The sequence below is a fragment of the Epinephelus moara genome, chromosome 4 (assembly GCF_006386435.1).
Source record: "Epinephelus moara isolate mb chromosome 4, YSFRI_EMoa_1.0, whole genome shotgun sequence".
NCBI classification, from domain to species: Eukaryota; Metazoa; Chordata; class Actinopteri; order Perciformes; family Serranidae; genus Epinephelus; species Epinephelus moara.
The window spans coordinates 15,899,983-15,914,735 of record NC_065509.1 but is presented as its reverse complement, the minus strand read 5'-3'; the positions used below and the strand labels follow the sequence as shown (position 1 = coordinate 15,914,735).

General features: G+C 39.8%; 2 protein-coding genes across 5 annotated transcripts; one reads left to right on the top strand and one right to left on the bottom strand.

Moving 5' to 3' along the window:
- Positions 1–1,925: 1,925 nt before the first annotated feature.
- Positions 1,926–8,893, bottom strand: thg1l (tRNA-histidine guanylyltransferase 1-like). Of its 4 annotated transcripts, none has more exons than XM_050041788.1 (8): positions 8,847–8,893; positions 8,422–8,709; positions 7,210–7,413; positions 6,914–7,090; positions 6,654–6,823; positions 6,459–6,547; positions 4,286–4,393; positions 1,926–2,298 (listed from the first exon to the last, which is right to left on the bottom strand). In XM_050041788.1, exons 3-8 carry the CDS (start codon positions 7,401–7,403, stop codon positions 2,137–2,139), a joined length of 900 nt encoding a protein of 299 aa, XP_049897745.1. In that variant the 5' UTR covers positions 7,404–7,413; positions 8,422–8,709; positions 8,847–8,893; the 3' UTR covers positions 1,926–2,136. The 4 variants fall into 4 exon arrangements, with proteins under 4 accessions (XP_049897745.1, XP_049897743.1, XP_049897744.1 ...); XM_050041786.1 differs by having other exon boundaries at positions 8,597–8,709; positions 8,847–8,890; XM_050041787.1 differs by lacking the exon at positions 8,847–8,893 and having other exon boundaries at positions 8,597–8,732.
- A 151-nt stretch (positions 8,894–9,044) lies between these two features.
- On the top strand, positions 9,045–14,177 carry lsm11 (LSM11, U7 small nuclear RNA associated). Its single transcript, XM_050041785.1, has 4 exons — positions 9,045–9,715; positions 11,639–11,778; positions 11,914–11,997; positions 13,575–14,177. Exons 1-4 carry the CDS (start codon positions 9,253–9,255, stop codon positions 13,920–13,922), a joined length of 1,035 nt encoding a protein of 344 aa, XP_049897742.1. The 5' UTR covers positions 9,045–9,252; the 3' UTR covers positions 13,923–14,177.
- Positions 14,178–14,753: the final 576 nt, after the last annotated feature.

Here is a 14,753-nt window from a genome sequence, read left to right as displayed (position 1 = left end):
GATAGCTCATGGTTAGGTGATGACGTGTTTGATAGAGCATTAGGGGACACAACTATGTCATGGCAGGTGTATTGCTCAGGACCCAAGGAAGTGCAGTGCTGAGTGTGAACCAATACTACAGGCCAATCAATACGCCTGTTCTGAACAGGCGGCACTTCACTAGTCTTACAAACTCCACATTTTGGGTTTGTTATAAATGTGTAGTCTCCAAGTCCGAGCCTCATCAGTTATCCTCTTCCACCTCAGATCCACTGAAGACAATTTTTTACACCTTTACAACCCAATTAGAACATCTTATTACTATCTATCCTGTTATTTATGTGTGAAAATGAATGCTTTAAATCATTAGCAATGTTAACAGAATTAAAAAAAAAAAAAGAAAACTTCCCAATATTCTGATTTGGGAATGTTCAGGCAATATTCCAAGATGGCTATACCAAATGCTAGCCTTGTAGTCACAACATTAAAATTCCCTTAATCAGTTACTGTTAAATATTTAGAGGTCTTGGTGGAACAAGCGGAAACACATAAGAACAGTATCTCCTTTTCTGAACTGGTTATTTTTATATTACAGTGGATTTTACTTAGCTGTTCCTGTTAATGCTGGTGGCTTTGCATCCATATTGACAACACCTCTGCTGTTTCTAAGGCTTAAGAGAACATAGTTTGCTCCTAACTGCAGTCTGGACAATATTATATGAATGCAGCTTACCTGTCAGTGGTAATGCAACCAATCAGAACCGAGGACAGGAACTCTATACATGCACAATTTTATTCAAGTAGTGTAGACTATTTGTGTTTTTTTCCATCCGGTAGCCCACCAGGCTTAAGTTTAGACCCTGCATGTAAACACATGCTCTCTTTAAATAACTGGACCACTTGCCTCAACACGTTACGGTTACTAAGAGACTGTCTATACTATAAGCCCTTATGTCGAGTCATTGGATGTGTAGGCAACAGTCCAAGTAATCTAAGCAAAGCTGGTTTATGTCACTAGGAAAACAGGAACTTCTGCAATCATGTGTCTTTGTACATCTTAATTAATTTAGCTGTTAATTGTTTATTAACTCATTTTAGAAGTCTTAGTAAAACAGACAGGCTTCTTCGAAAGAATTTCATCTCTTCATGTGAAGAGAAGAGTTGAATCATGGTTACATAAAGTACAGTAGAGAAGCTACATGCTTTAAACAAGGTCAGGAGACCAAAAATACGACTCTAATACCTGACAGTAACCGAGCCTACTACAGTATCAAAATACAGTTGGCTTCTACCACTTCAAGCCCCAGCAGCCATTCATACTGAGCCGGTCATTTATAAGTGCGATGATAAATATGCCACAGGGCACATGTCAGAAGGATAGAGTGTACGCAGGGTGTGTGAGGTATTCTTAGCACTGATGACAGTGCAGGCCGCTGAATCCATTCACATCTCTAAATGGTGTCCTGGCTGCAAGACAAGGCCACTTGTTCCTGCCAAGGGATTGGTTTCTGCTTTACTCTGCTTATTTCTATCTCAGATTTGCTCTTTCTTACTACAAACTGTAAGTGATATTGAACACTTTGCAGATAGGACTTCCATGAATCATTAAAATTCAGGCATTAGGAACTCTGCTTCCTGAACAAAAAGGATAGTTGAGATTCGAAAAAGCCAACACACAGATAAAACCCCAGCAAAAAACATTGGGTCAAGCAGAGTCATGTTAAGCACGCCGAGAGATCGAGTGATGGTAGTATTCTAAATGTTATTCATGATATCAAATGAGGATGTATTTTTGGAAAAGCAACTTTAGGAGAGCTGCATGTATTAGACTGGGAGTGGCAGGATGTTTGGGTCAGTATCAACCTGCTGGTATGTCCTCATCACCCACTGCTAGAAGATTATGAAATCATCTGCTTCCCTTTGAACATGACAGACATCACCATCGATTTAAGGAGAAAACTTTACGGGAACATTATGACAGAAGTTTAATACAGCTGTGAAAGCGTAATTGTACAAAGGCTTCAGTCTTCTGTTCGGGGATTCAAGGTCACTAAGCATCACGGTGTTGCTTGACACACATGTTCATCTACATCAGTAAACACTGAGCTGTTTTGGTCCACTTAAACCATTCCAGTTAGACTCTGTCCACAGTAGCTGTTAGCAGTTGTCGTCCTCCAGGATGTCTGGGTGTTTCTCCCAGAACTGGTCTCCTATGATGTCGCAATTGTGTGCCTCCACCCTCCTCCTGCTGCGAGTTACAGCCACATCCTTCTCCTCTTCGTTTGGTAGCTTCATGCGTTTGGTGACGGTTTCATCTCGCTGGACACAAAGAATGAGCAGCATGAGGAGTGCAATTAAAGGTTACTTAAAGGAATAGTTGGTAATAATAGGAAATTTCCACTCTCATGTGTGCCTGGAGTCTCCACTAGTCACCTGGCAACCTCCAGACTCAAGGGAACAAGAGTCCTGCCAGGGTCTGATTTTCAAGACCTGCTCCAGAACTGGAACCGTGTCATTAATACTGCACCCACCCTGTCACCCGCACATATGACAAATTAGCTCCGCAACCCAACCCAATCCGCCCACACAAGATCTGTGGCCCGTTCAAATCATTTGTTCAGGCAGTGCATTTAAAGTGATCATTTTGGGACACTTTATACATGTGAAACTAAGATATTTTAAAATGAAGGGAATTCATGGAATACCATTTAAATGAACATTTTTTGCTTTTGCATTTTTTATTTTAATATATTTATCATTCAACACTGACAATCTGACCTGCATGTTTGTTTGTTTTTCACCCAGAAAAAAATAGATTACAAAAAACCTCCACAGAATACCACCCACCAATCACCTTTTTTGTGGGTCACCCCTTGGGTACTCACGCTTGCCTGACCCCATGCAGGACTTTGACAGGAAGTCTCCGCCAAGAAACCGTCCAGTGTAACTAACACAACGTAATGTGCTAATTTGTGAACTTCAGAGAGGCTGGTAGGCGTTTATATTTTAAATTTACATTTGAACTAGTGCTGCCCCCTTTTAGTCAACCAAACTGTCACTGAAACGAGTCTTAGTTGACAAATTTTTCATTGGTCAGTGAGACGCACTACAGGTAATGGAAAACGATTTATTTTTGGTCGAAATTCTCCAGAGAGTTCAAAATTAGTTGGTGGAAAAGGATATTTGTGCATGTGCTTGTAAAATTTCTATATTAAAGGCTCATCATTACGGTTTTGTATTTATCTGTAATGTAGCAAAGTGATAACAATGGTACATAACATTCTTTCTCAGTCCTGGATCTCAAACCATTCTCTGATGCCCCAAAAACATGTTTAAATGATCACATTAATATCATAAACATGTAATAACTAGTTGTCTAATGATGTGAACTACTGACTACTAGTTGACTAGGAAAATTTTTGGTTGGGGGCAGTTCTATTTTGAACAGACCAGGCTAGCTGTTTATGCTAAGCTAAGCTAACTTTCTCCTGGCTGCAGTAAATGAACCTGAAGACATTTTCAGCTTTCCAGAATATCAACAGTAAAGCTAAATTTTTGGTGTCAGCCAAAACAAAACAGTTTCTAGAATCAACATTTTCTGCTGATATGTGACAAGAACACACTGCAGAGGACAGAAGCTGAGGCAGAGGAACAATCCTTTGTGTTCAGACACAGAAGCCAAGTCAGGGAAAATGTTAGATATCACTGACTGAAGGAGCAATAGATGAGACGTGAGGTGGAACTGGGTGCAGTGAAGGATTTAAAACCCGCACATCAAGTAGCTCCTGTTCAGAAGGATTTTAATGCAGAGTGACGTTTCGAGCCACACAGCGTTTCCTAAAACTTCTGATACATGACAGAAAGTTGCCATCTTAAATACCCGTAGTGCTGCCACACCTGTAGCTCATATTCTTTATAAAAATAAACCAAGAAAAAAAAAATATAGATGCACCTGTGTACCCAAATATCGATGATATTTTTTATAAATATGAGATACAGGTGTGGCATGTCACATGACTGTCTCAGGCAGCACTATGGGTACTTAGGATGGCGGCTTTCTGTCATGTATCAGAAGTTTGAGGAAGAGCCGTGTGGTTTGAAACATCACTCAGGAGCTACTTGGTGTGCAGACTTATTTGTTTTTTACTTTGCCAGACATTTCTTCTTGGGATGTGTGTGTCTTTTGTACTGTTTTTTAAGGATTTAAAACTCTTTATCACACATTGAAAACCAAAGATATCTATTGGTAGTTATCCGAGTGAATTAGTAACAATCGCGCAGACTCAAACCCTTTTCAGCAGCTCACCTTTTCCCAGATGAGAGTGGTGCCTTTCCTGTGGAGAGCAGATTCACTGTTGTAGTTGATATCAAACTCAGTGAACAGGATCTCATTTTTGTCTGCAGCTAACGTTCCCTAGAAGGAGACACAACACATATGTATGCAAATATAACAAAAATGTGTGTATGCAATAATCAGCTCATACACAGTGCCTCACTAAATAAGTCATATTATGATTCACACCACTGAGAAAACAGCTAAAATGACCGCAACACCCACTGCTTCTATTATTGTTTTGTTTTTTTTGAAATAGGAAGTCATGAAGGGTTTGAAGAAGCACGGTGGTTTGATGGGTTGTGAATGATTCATATTGCCCAAACATTCAGCCAGAATTAACATTTCCACAACTTGTCAGCGGTCATCACCTCATCGGAGTTTCCCTTACAGGCCACTGGAGAATGAAGCGACTTCCAGAGAACTTACAGGGAACAGTGCCATGTGTTCATCTCCAATGACAATAAACCAGAAGTCAATAATGTGGGGACCACATGAATTGCACAAACAATGGGCCAATGAAATGCAGCTATACGAGCAACTGCATCCAGAACCATGTCTTCTTGGTAACATAACAATTTGAAAAGTGCTATTTAGTCAAAGTTTACAGAAGAACTTTAATTACAAACACAAAATAATTCAGATAAAGGAGGTTGAAATCTGGTATATGCTTTTAAATTGGAACATGGATAAGAAAGCTGTAATTAACTATCATTTTTAATACTAATAAATCTACTGATTGTATTTCCATTAATTAACTCATTGTTTAGCCTGAGAAAATCTCAATATTGATAACTGAGCATCGAACTTTATCAGACCCTGAAGTCATATCTGCTAATTGATAAGTTTTGCCAACACAAATGTATTCAACTTCTAATGAATTATTGTCAATGATTTATTTCCTGTCAACTGACTGACTAATCAGCTTATTCCGTCACCAGGAACTGATACCAAATAAGTCAACACAAGGCAATGAAAATTTGTCTTTGACATGGCATACAAGTGAAAACACACAGTACACAAAGTAATAGGAGTCCACCTATGAAACAAATCACATCTTTCTGTAACAACATTGTAACACTGAATATGAGTGGACAGTGTTAGGTGGTAATATAAATATTCATGTTTTATAACCTCTAAATATGCAGGTGTTTCCTGCTATTTATTATTCATTGTATTCTAAGGGTCTTGTTCTTTTATTCTGATATTTATAGAAATGCAAAAGTAATCACAGTACAAAGGAGAGACATTCCCATTTAATATTATTATAAAACACATTTGTATATACACATGCCCCTATATGTGAACACACAAACGCGTGTTAATTAAAGGGACAGTTCACCCCAAAATCAAAAATACATATTTTCCATTTTACCTGTAGTGCTTTTAATCAATGAAGATAATTTTGGCGTTAGTTGCTGAGTGTTGGAGATATCGCCTGTAGCGATGTCTGTCTTCTCTCCAGTATAATGGAACTAGATGGCACTCGGCTTGTGGTGCTCAAAGTGCCGAAAAAGCACATTTGCAAAACTCAACAGCAATGTCTCTTAACAGAAATCATGAAGCAGTTACTCAAGATAATCCACAGACCTTGTTGTGAGCAGTTTCATGTAAGAACTATTATCTTTCCACCCAACTAGCACCTGCCAACTGTATCGTGCAGAAGGAAGCATGCACCTACTGCTTGCTCACCTGACACCATCAAACTAGCTGACGTTACATCTTAGCCGAGGAGGATGCCATGATGTTTACAGCTTGCCCTGTCACAAGCAGGAGCCTCTTGTTCATGAGTAAATGCACGCTTTCTTCTGCACATTTGGTGGTTGTAGTTAGGAAGAAAGAAAACAGTTCCTACATGAAACTATTCACAACACAGTCTGTGGATGAATTTGAGTAACAAAGTCATGATTTCTGGAAAGAGACATTGCGGTTTTGTTTTTCAAATGTATTTTGGTGACTGAGTGCCATCTAGTTCCATTATATTCAACAGAAGACAGACATCTCTACGGCCGATGTCTCCAAAACTCACCAGCTCGCACCAGCATTATCTTCACTGATTAACAGCACTACAAGTGAGATGGAAAATATGGATTTTGGATTTTGGGCGGAACTGTCCCTTTAACTTTAGACTGTGTTTCGCTCTCACCTTTAGGCGATCCTCTGCCTGGGCTGTGGTGAGTCCCCCCTGTTGTACTAAAGTCCAAAACACTGTGTTGTACAAATTATTTATGTGACCTGAAAGACACAAAAACACATGCACAGTCTGAAGTCTTTTACCTTTGTCTGTTTGATGAACAGATATGTGATTTTGTAAAACAGTTGAAGTGCAGTATGATCTTACAATCTGCTTGCCTCCAGCTGAGGTAGTCTCTGAGGTTGCGGTTGCTAGGATACAGGACCACGCGTCCATCAAAGCCTGGGGGGTACAAGAGGGGTTGTTCTCCAAAAAACTCTTTCCAGTAAAACACATATGAGGAGGAGAACTGGGAGGCCACATGGGTCATGAGCTTACTGCCAGAGGAGAAACAGGGAAAAATAAAGTTAAACCTCTGAAGGCTTGTGGGAATGACAACAGTCTACAGTGTGGCAAAACTTTGGCACCTGGCTCTCCTCTTAAACCAGGTTGAGGTCCTCTTGAAAACAAAGCTGAACTCGTCACTTTGACCATAAGCGATGACAATATCCTCTAGTTCCTCCATGACAGAGCGTGCACTCCGGGTCATCAGGCCCAACGCCCTGTTATCATTGGGTTTTGTGAACTTGTGCTGCTCTGCAAACCTGAAACAGAATGCATGAAGAAACTCAAAACGTCAGAGTAATGCACCACTCTGTTGATTTGCAACATCACTTATGTCCTCACAGAGATGACAGATGTTCAGCTTGAACAGGAAACTCACTTGTGGAAGTTACGCCCATCCAGTCTCACAACAATGTAGCAGTTTCGTAGACATGTGTCGTCTGTTTCAAAGTTGCGGACATACTCAAACTTGCTCTTGGCCATGTTGCTGGAACTGAAAGAAAAACTGGCCAAAGGTTTGATGAAACAAGACCTGACACATCCACTAAATCTGCAGGCCCTTCCAATCAACATGAGGGTGGTCCTGAAAAGACAAAGACAAAAAAACAAATTCACACATTATATTTTAAGCAACTAGTTATATTTGCAGCCAAAATAATTCCTCATACACAACTGAAGTATCCCCAAAGTGTCAATAGTGCTGAAACAAATTCTTGTTTTTATTAGCAATATTAGTGTCAGTGGGATCGATAAAAAAAAAGATGACATAAACACAATATCTGCATCTTTGCAGCTCTTGTATGCATGTACGCAGTGATTACCTACTTAATTCAGAGACTTTACATTTGTTGTTAACCATTAAAAACTGTCTTGTGTTTAACATGTTTGGCAAATGATTTGGTGGTGGTATCTGAAATATATTCATAAGTAGTGTATTTATAATGCATTCACCTCAGAAATCACAACATTCCAAGTGTTGGGAAGGTTAATTTGGAAATGTGACAGGTTACAGATTACTAGGTACCCTGTTAAAAATGTAAAGTACTGCAACTTATTACATTTGTTTACTTTTCTAACAAATGTTTTAAATTTGACAATAAAGCTGAAAAATGTCCGAAAATAAGCGATGCCAAAAACAAGGCATTCCTGCATGGCGAAGATGCAAAACAACAGAATAAATGTTTCATTCTACATAATGCTTTTAACAGAAAAGAACAGATTTTGATGTAACTCCATTGTAATCACCAACATTTTGATTAGTAACTGTAATTTTGTTCCATAATTTTTTGTCTTGGTAACTGTAACTTATCACAATTACATTTATTTTGTGATGTAACAACATGCTGCATATCCCTCTACCTTACATGACGGTACATAGGCAGCTTTTAACAATAACAAAAGTGACATATGTGACCCTGGTATTATTCAGTACCTAATTTTGTGGTAACGCCCTCTCTCTCATAAACTACTATATTCAGACCTCAAAGCCAATTTAAAAAGAGACCCAACTCATGGCGAGGCTAATTATGAAATAATTAATGTTGCCTGCTCGTCTGCTCATCGATAACATTAGTTATTAGTCATTACTTACACTGTGATGCCATCTGTAGTGTTAGTCCGACACACCAGCAAATTAACCAGCAAGTTAGATACTTCTTGGAAACCCGTTTACTTCATGCGTTAATATCTGGCTATACCGCTAGTTACACAAACACCAAAATTTAATTTAGTAAAGTAATAAAGCTGTGTCATAGAACGATATGTACATTTATCCCGGTACTGTTTCTGGCTCACAAACGTTGGTATGTACACAGTCCGTCAACGAATTCTGTCGGAGTGGGGCCGCCGACACGACGAACAAAAGTTCCGGTGCTCAAGCCTGAAATTAACAAACAATTAATTAAAAACAAATATTGCTCTCAGTTGTTTCTTAACCCCTTTTAAAAATCCATCATTGTGTACCAATATGTTATTGTGCTACGGCATTGGATAATCTATTAAGGCGAGCAAAGTTACCCAGAAGCAACTCAACATCATCTGTGTTTGGGCGCCATCTTGTGGTTGTGAGAGGGGAAGTGCACCCAAAGATCGTGTATTAAAAAGAAGTTACGGAAACACGTTAACGGAACTTGTAGTCCACTTGCAGACTACGCTATTTCCGGGTGGGTTTTTGCATAAATGTTAAGGCTGTACACAAGTAATGTATGAATAATTTGATGATATGGCCTCTCTATCAAATTATTGTAGGAAAAAAGTAGGGAAACTACACAAAAATAAAGATTCCGGAGTTGAAACATGAGTGACGTGCTCTGTGTTGTGTACGGTCTCTTGAAATAGGCACAAAGTGAGCGCTCAGTGACGACAAAAACTTTCCCAGGGTTCTTCACTTCGCCGTGTGTGCATCTCTGCGGTTGTTTCAAACATGGAGGAGAGGGAACGGAAAAGTGCAGAGTCAGACAGTAAAGAAACGGTCACTCCAACCTGTTCGAGTGCGCCACCAGCACCGGAGCACGAGCCAAAGGCGGACAGTAAAGCTGGAGGCGATGACGCCGATAAAATAAATGTCTGCTCTGAGAACTTTGACGCTCTGTTGGCCTTGTACTCGCCTACTGTGTCGGTTCCTTTTCCAAATATCAAATGCTTCAACAATGTGGCAGCGTACGAGAGCTTTCTGAAGGGCGGCCGGGGCAGAGCCAAACCGGAGAATGTGGAGAAGAGGCGGCAGAAGGCGATGAAGGGGGTGGCGGACCCGGAGCGCATCGAGAGGCTGAAGAAGCTCATGGTGAACAACCCGGTGTCAGGGTCAGAGGAGGGGGAGAGCAGCGGCACACAGCGGAGGAGGAGGGGGCAGAAGCCCCAGAAAAATGTCCTGACAAGGATGCCCTGTAGGTTCAACCAACATTACTACTACTACTACATCAGTATAGTTTTGCTGGGAGCTCCCGAGAGGGACCATCATGGGTTTGCTGTTACCATTACTTTGGGTGAATTTGGTGAGGGACTGTTCTTTACTTAGCAGAGGACGGGGGTGGCTGGGGTGTTTTTGTTTTGATCCTCCTCAAAGCTACAAGTATTTTTTCTTTGAGCTTCCCTGAGTGATTGAAGAAAATGCATCACCCTCCCGCCATCATAAATTAGTTATTAGATTTTTAAAACTTAGGCTACCCTTGATGTTTGAAAGTTAAAAGTTGAAGATGAAATCCTGAAGTTGAAAAACACCTGGGTTTTTCCACTCATGCCAAATTTTAAATTAGATGCAGAATAAAGTGATTTTGATGAAGTATCACTGTTAAAACTCAGACTTGGATGTTTTTTTTCCTGATGGAAGGATTTGTCGCACATGATGTGTCCAAAGACTGTCAGAAGTTTGAAAATCCAGCGATAATTTCTGTTAATACATTTTCTGGCTACAATAAATTCTGTCATTTTGGCGATTTTTAAAGAAATTATGCCATATATTTAAAAAAAAAATCTGGTAAAATGAATACAATATAGAACCATTTACACTTGTATGCTCCTCGCCTGTGCCAAAATAGAAACAAACACAAGTCCCTCTCCAGTGCTTAAGAAATTATTCAATATGCCTCCCCTTTTTGCATCACTCATTCATAAGTAACGAACGGTCCCTAATATACTCTAACTTGAGAGCTGCATCTACTCAACAGTGGTTGCTCTATGTTCCTCAAAACCTCTCAAATAATAATTTACCTTCATCATATTTTTCATTTTAGGGGCTAGGGTGCAGTGGTTAGCATTGTTGCCTAACAGCAAGAGGGTTCCTCCCACAGTCCAGAGACATGCAGGTTAATTGGTGACTCTAAATTGCCCATAGGTGTGAATGTGAGTGTGAATGGTTGTCTGTCTCTGTGTCTGCCCTGTGATAGTCTGGCAACCTGTCCAGGGTGTACTCCACCTCTCGCCCAATGTCAGCTGGGATAGGCTCCAGCCCCCCCGCGACCCCTAACAGGATAAGCGATTACGGAAAATAAATGAACCTACCGTCCTTTCTTACCTTTAAAGCCACTTTATTGCAGGATATTGTTCTGTCAAATGGAAAATGAAACATTTTCTACCTTTCTCACATGGCACAGTTTTCAGTGCACTAAAGAATTATAACAATAAAGGTTAGAAATTAACTTTTTTGTCCACCTGCCACTGTAACTGATGGATTCTAAAATCTACCAACCACTGAACAGATTACCATTGTTTTTTTGTTTTTTTTTTTGGCTGGTGAGTGAACCAGCCACGTGCATATTTTACTAGCATTTGGCTGGTGGCTGGTGCTAATTCCCAACCCTGATAACAATGCTCCTAATTATTACCATTAGGCAGCGATGGCTTAACAGAACACACAGATTTGAGTTGGTTATGATGACTAGGGCTGCAAGTTAGGATTATTTTACATAGTTGATTTAACTGTATGTCAGATATTGTCACTTATTTTTACTATTAATCTGTGATTTTTTACGAGTAAATGTCTATAAATATGAGAAAATAGTGTCAAATTACCCTTTCAGAAAGCCTAATGTGATGTCTTTGAATTGATTATTATATCCAGTCAACAGTCCAGAGCTCAAACTTAATTCACAATGCTATAAATTTGGGGGGAAAAAAATGTAAATGTAAACCCTCATATTTCAGAAGCTGGAACCAAAGATATTTGTACACCGACTGAAAATTTAAATCTAGTGGTAACATTTGCACATGTGGCCTTTTTTGCAGAGATCTTTTTGTGCTACAGTTGAGTTCCTTCTACATTTTACTGGTTGTAGAGACAGCTGTGTAACCCATTTGTCATGTGTCTTCAGTATGTAAAGGCAGTCCGTTGGGTGAGCTGTACCGATGCATTGAAGAGAGGATAAGGGTCAAAGTTCACATCAGGACCTTTAAGGGGCTAAGAGGAGTCTGCTCTGGCTTTGTGGTGGCCTTCGACAAGTTCTGGAACATGGTGAGCTCTCACATTCATGTTTTCTTATTGAATTCTCACTTAACAGAATCTGAAATAATCCACAATGTACTTGTAACCATGAAGTTGAAGTCTTAATATTGGCCTTTCACTGTTTGTTGTTTTTCTCTTTGTCAGGCAATGGTGGATGTGGATGAGACGTACAGAGAGCCTCTGTTTGGAGAGGCACTCTACCATGAAAAGGCCCTCACCATATCACGGGTAGGCACTGGTTTACATTGTATGTCTACTGAAATATATTTCTTACTCTGCAATAGATAGAGATGCAATCTGTAAGATTTTGGTCCTGGTTGATTTGGTGATGCTCGAACAGCCAAACAAATTCATGTTGCTCTGATAAAGAAGCCCGTGAATCATAATTGCAACTTCATACCAACTTAGCACTGTGCACGGTGTGAGTAGATATCCATGCAGTAGCAGGGCATTGTAAATTTTGTTACCCCACTGAGGACATGGATGCGTGCAGCCTGTCTCATGAAGCTCTTCATCTTACTGTGGCTGCTCCTTCTTGTTTCATCACTCCCTGAAATATTTAAAACTGATCCGCTGTCAAAGAAAAGCCAAAAATGACTATTGTTTAGTTTTGTGGGCACATTTATGATGAACAGTTACTGTCAACGGTAACCAAACAAATACATAATGATTCCTGTGACTGCTTCACAATAAAAGCTGCTCCACTCAGTGTGTCTGCAGGTCCTTAAAGAGTGTTAAAATGTCAATTATATAAATTTTAGACCTTAAAAGTCATTACATAGTCTCACATTTGAATTTGTGAGGTCTTGATTGCCACATTTGATCTAATTTATTTAATTTATTTTTGTCAAAATGAGTAAAACTCTTCAGCATGAAAGTCCACATTTTATCTTTAAACCTACCACTGAACCTTATATTGTCTCTTTACTTTATACTTGCACTTACCTGTTGCAAAAATGCAGATTAAACAAACTCACTCTAATTACCATATCCCGACATAAAACTTACCTCTATATGGGTCTGCATATATACTATTTAGCTTTATACTTACCTGCAGTCCTTGAATTAGAAAAAGATGATTTGTCAAAAAAGCAATCTTAAATTTGGTTAAAAATGGTCGCAGAAATGTCTTAAAAAGCATTACATTTACACCCTGCCACTTCCAGCAGCAGTAGGAATTGTCATGTGTGCTAGCAGTAGTACAGCTCTGATAGTGCATCAGGAGAGCCAACAGTAAACAGTGAGACTTTTCTCAATGAGATAAAATTGAATACAGTAATGCTGGATTAAAAGCATGCAGTGCTTTTATGAATCTTTCCGACATAGATAGGTAATTTGGTTCCTATAAGTGAATGGCGGACCCCGCCAGTAAAGCCAGTTAAAGAATGTACATTTGTCGCATGGCAACTGCTGAAAGGTGCCAGCCATATATATTATTAAAACAGGATTTAAAAGTCCAGTGTTCAGGATTTAGTGGCATGTAGCAGTGAGATTGCAGAACTGAAACTTGTGTGCTAAGCATGTAGGAGAGCTATGATGACACAAAAACATGAACTGCCCCAAAGCCTGTGTTTGGTTTGTCCATTCTGGGTTACAGTAGAAATTAACAGGGCAGACTCAGTAGAAGAGGATGAGCTCCGTAATATAACAATTCATTATAAGGTAATAAAAACTCAACAATTCGTATTTCCAATTCTGCCAATAGATGCCCCTGAATCCTACACACTGGACCTTTTAGAAAAAAAATAAACTTCAAGCTCTACATTTAGTCCACGAATGTTAATGTGACTGAAATCTCTGTGCAGCTCTTTGAGAAGCTGAAGCTCCAGGAGAGTCGAGGAGGCGAGGAGCCAGCAAAGAAGCACGGGACCCAGGAAACGACCAGCAAGCATCAGCCTGCAGACCCAAAAAGTACTTCAAAAAACCTGACTGCTCACAGTACTAGCAAGAAAGGGGACAGCAGGACAGAGTCCAAAATGTCAGACACTGTTAAAATCAAACAGGATAAACATGCAGGCTTGCTGAAGGCCCAGGGTCCAGAGGCCTGTCAGAGGAAAGACTCCCAGATGTATGGCAGGGTCCACACACGCCACATCAACCAGCTTTTCATCCGGGGAGAGAACGTTATCCTGGTTAACCCACAGCCACTCTGATTATCGTCTTCGGTTTGATATTTAGCCTGGATGGAAGAAAGGTGGGCTACAAGTTTTATTTTACACTGAACTTGGGTAATGATAGGTCAGTGTCAGATATGGCAGATAAACTGCCAGAGATGTGACTTAATTAGATTCAGAGGAATCAAACAAGAACTATTGTTATATCATATTGATATTGAGATTTTTCTCTGCCCACAAGAGAGCCGATCATGATTTTGAGGAATAAAAGAATCTCAGTTCTAATTATAGTAACTTCTTGTCTTGTTTTCTTTTGTCTGACAGCCACTAAAAGAAATTTATTGCGACACCGTTACGCCGCAGCAATAATGACGGCCTTTGTGTTATGCTTACGACCCAGCAGGTGGCAGCATAAACACATTAGAGCCATCTGCGAGGCCATTGTCATCTCCAAGAGCTTGTCCCTTTATGTTGCTTTTCCCCGTTAGTTTGAACAGGAATGACAGCGCAGTCTCTGCGGACTTCATAAATGCATTATGAATAATTGAGTTTGTGAAGCTAGAGATTGCAGATGGCACTCAAAAGCTGTCATTTGTCTTGACGTCTCAGATTGCTTTTACTCTTTAATGGGCACATTACCCATAAAAGCACAATTTACTGCATCTCATGGAAGTTGTAAAGATGTTGCTTTTTTCTGTTTTAAATGGCAGAGGTTACTTTTGGATGACAAGTGGCACAGAGTGATTGTATGTTGCTTTAACATTTCTGGGTCTGAGCGTCGTATTTTACTCTTTTCTTTTTTAACTACACACATTAATTGACCTCCTTTCTATATATTTTATGCCATAAATAGGACAAATTCCAGCGGTA

Bases quoted from the DNA above. Each gene is read 5' to 3' on its own strand.
- thg1l (XM_050041786.1), bottom strand. The intron at 6,824-6,913 runs GTGCCAAAGTTT...CTCCTCTGGCAG, and splicing joins TGGTTTAAGAGGAGAGCCAG to TAAGCTCATGACCCATGTGG. The intron at 6,548-6,653 runs GTAAGATCATAC...TGTGTCTTTCAG, and splicing joins CAGCTGGAGGCAAGCAGATT to GTCACATAAATAATTTGTAC.
- lsm11 (XM_050041785.1), top strand. From the start codon at position 9,253: ATGGAGGAGAGGGAACGGAAAAGTGCAGAGTCAGACAGTAAAGAAACG. The intron at 9,716-11,638 runs GTAGGTTCAACC...ATGTGTCTTCAG, and splicing joins TGTCCTGACAAGGATGCCCT to TATGTAAAGGCAGTCCGTTG. The intron at 11,998-13,574 runs GTAGGCACTGGT...ATCTCTGTGCAG, and splicing joins AGGCCCTCACCATATCACGG to CTCTTTGAGAAGCTGAAGCT.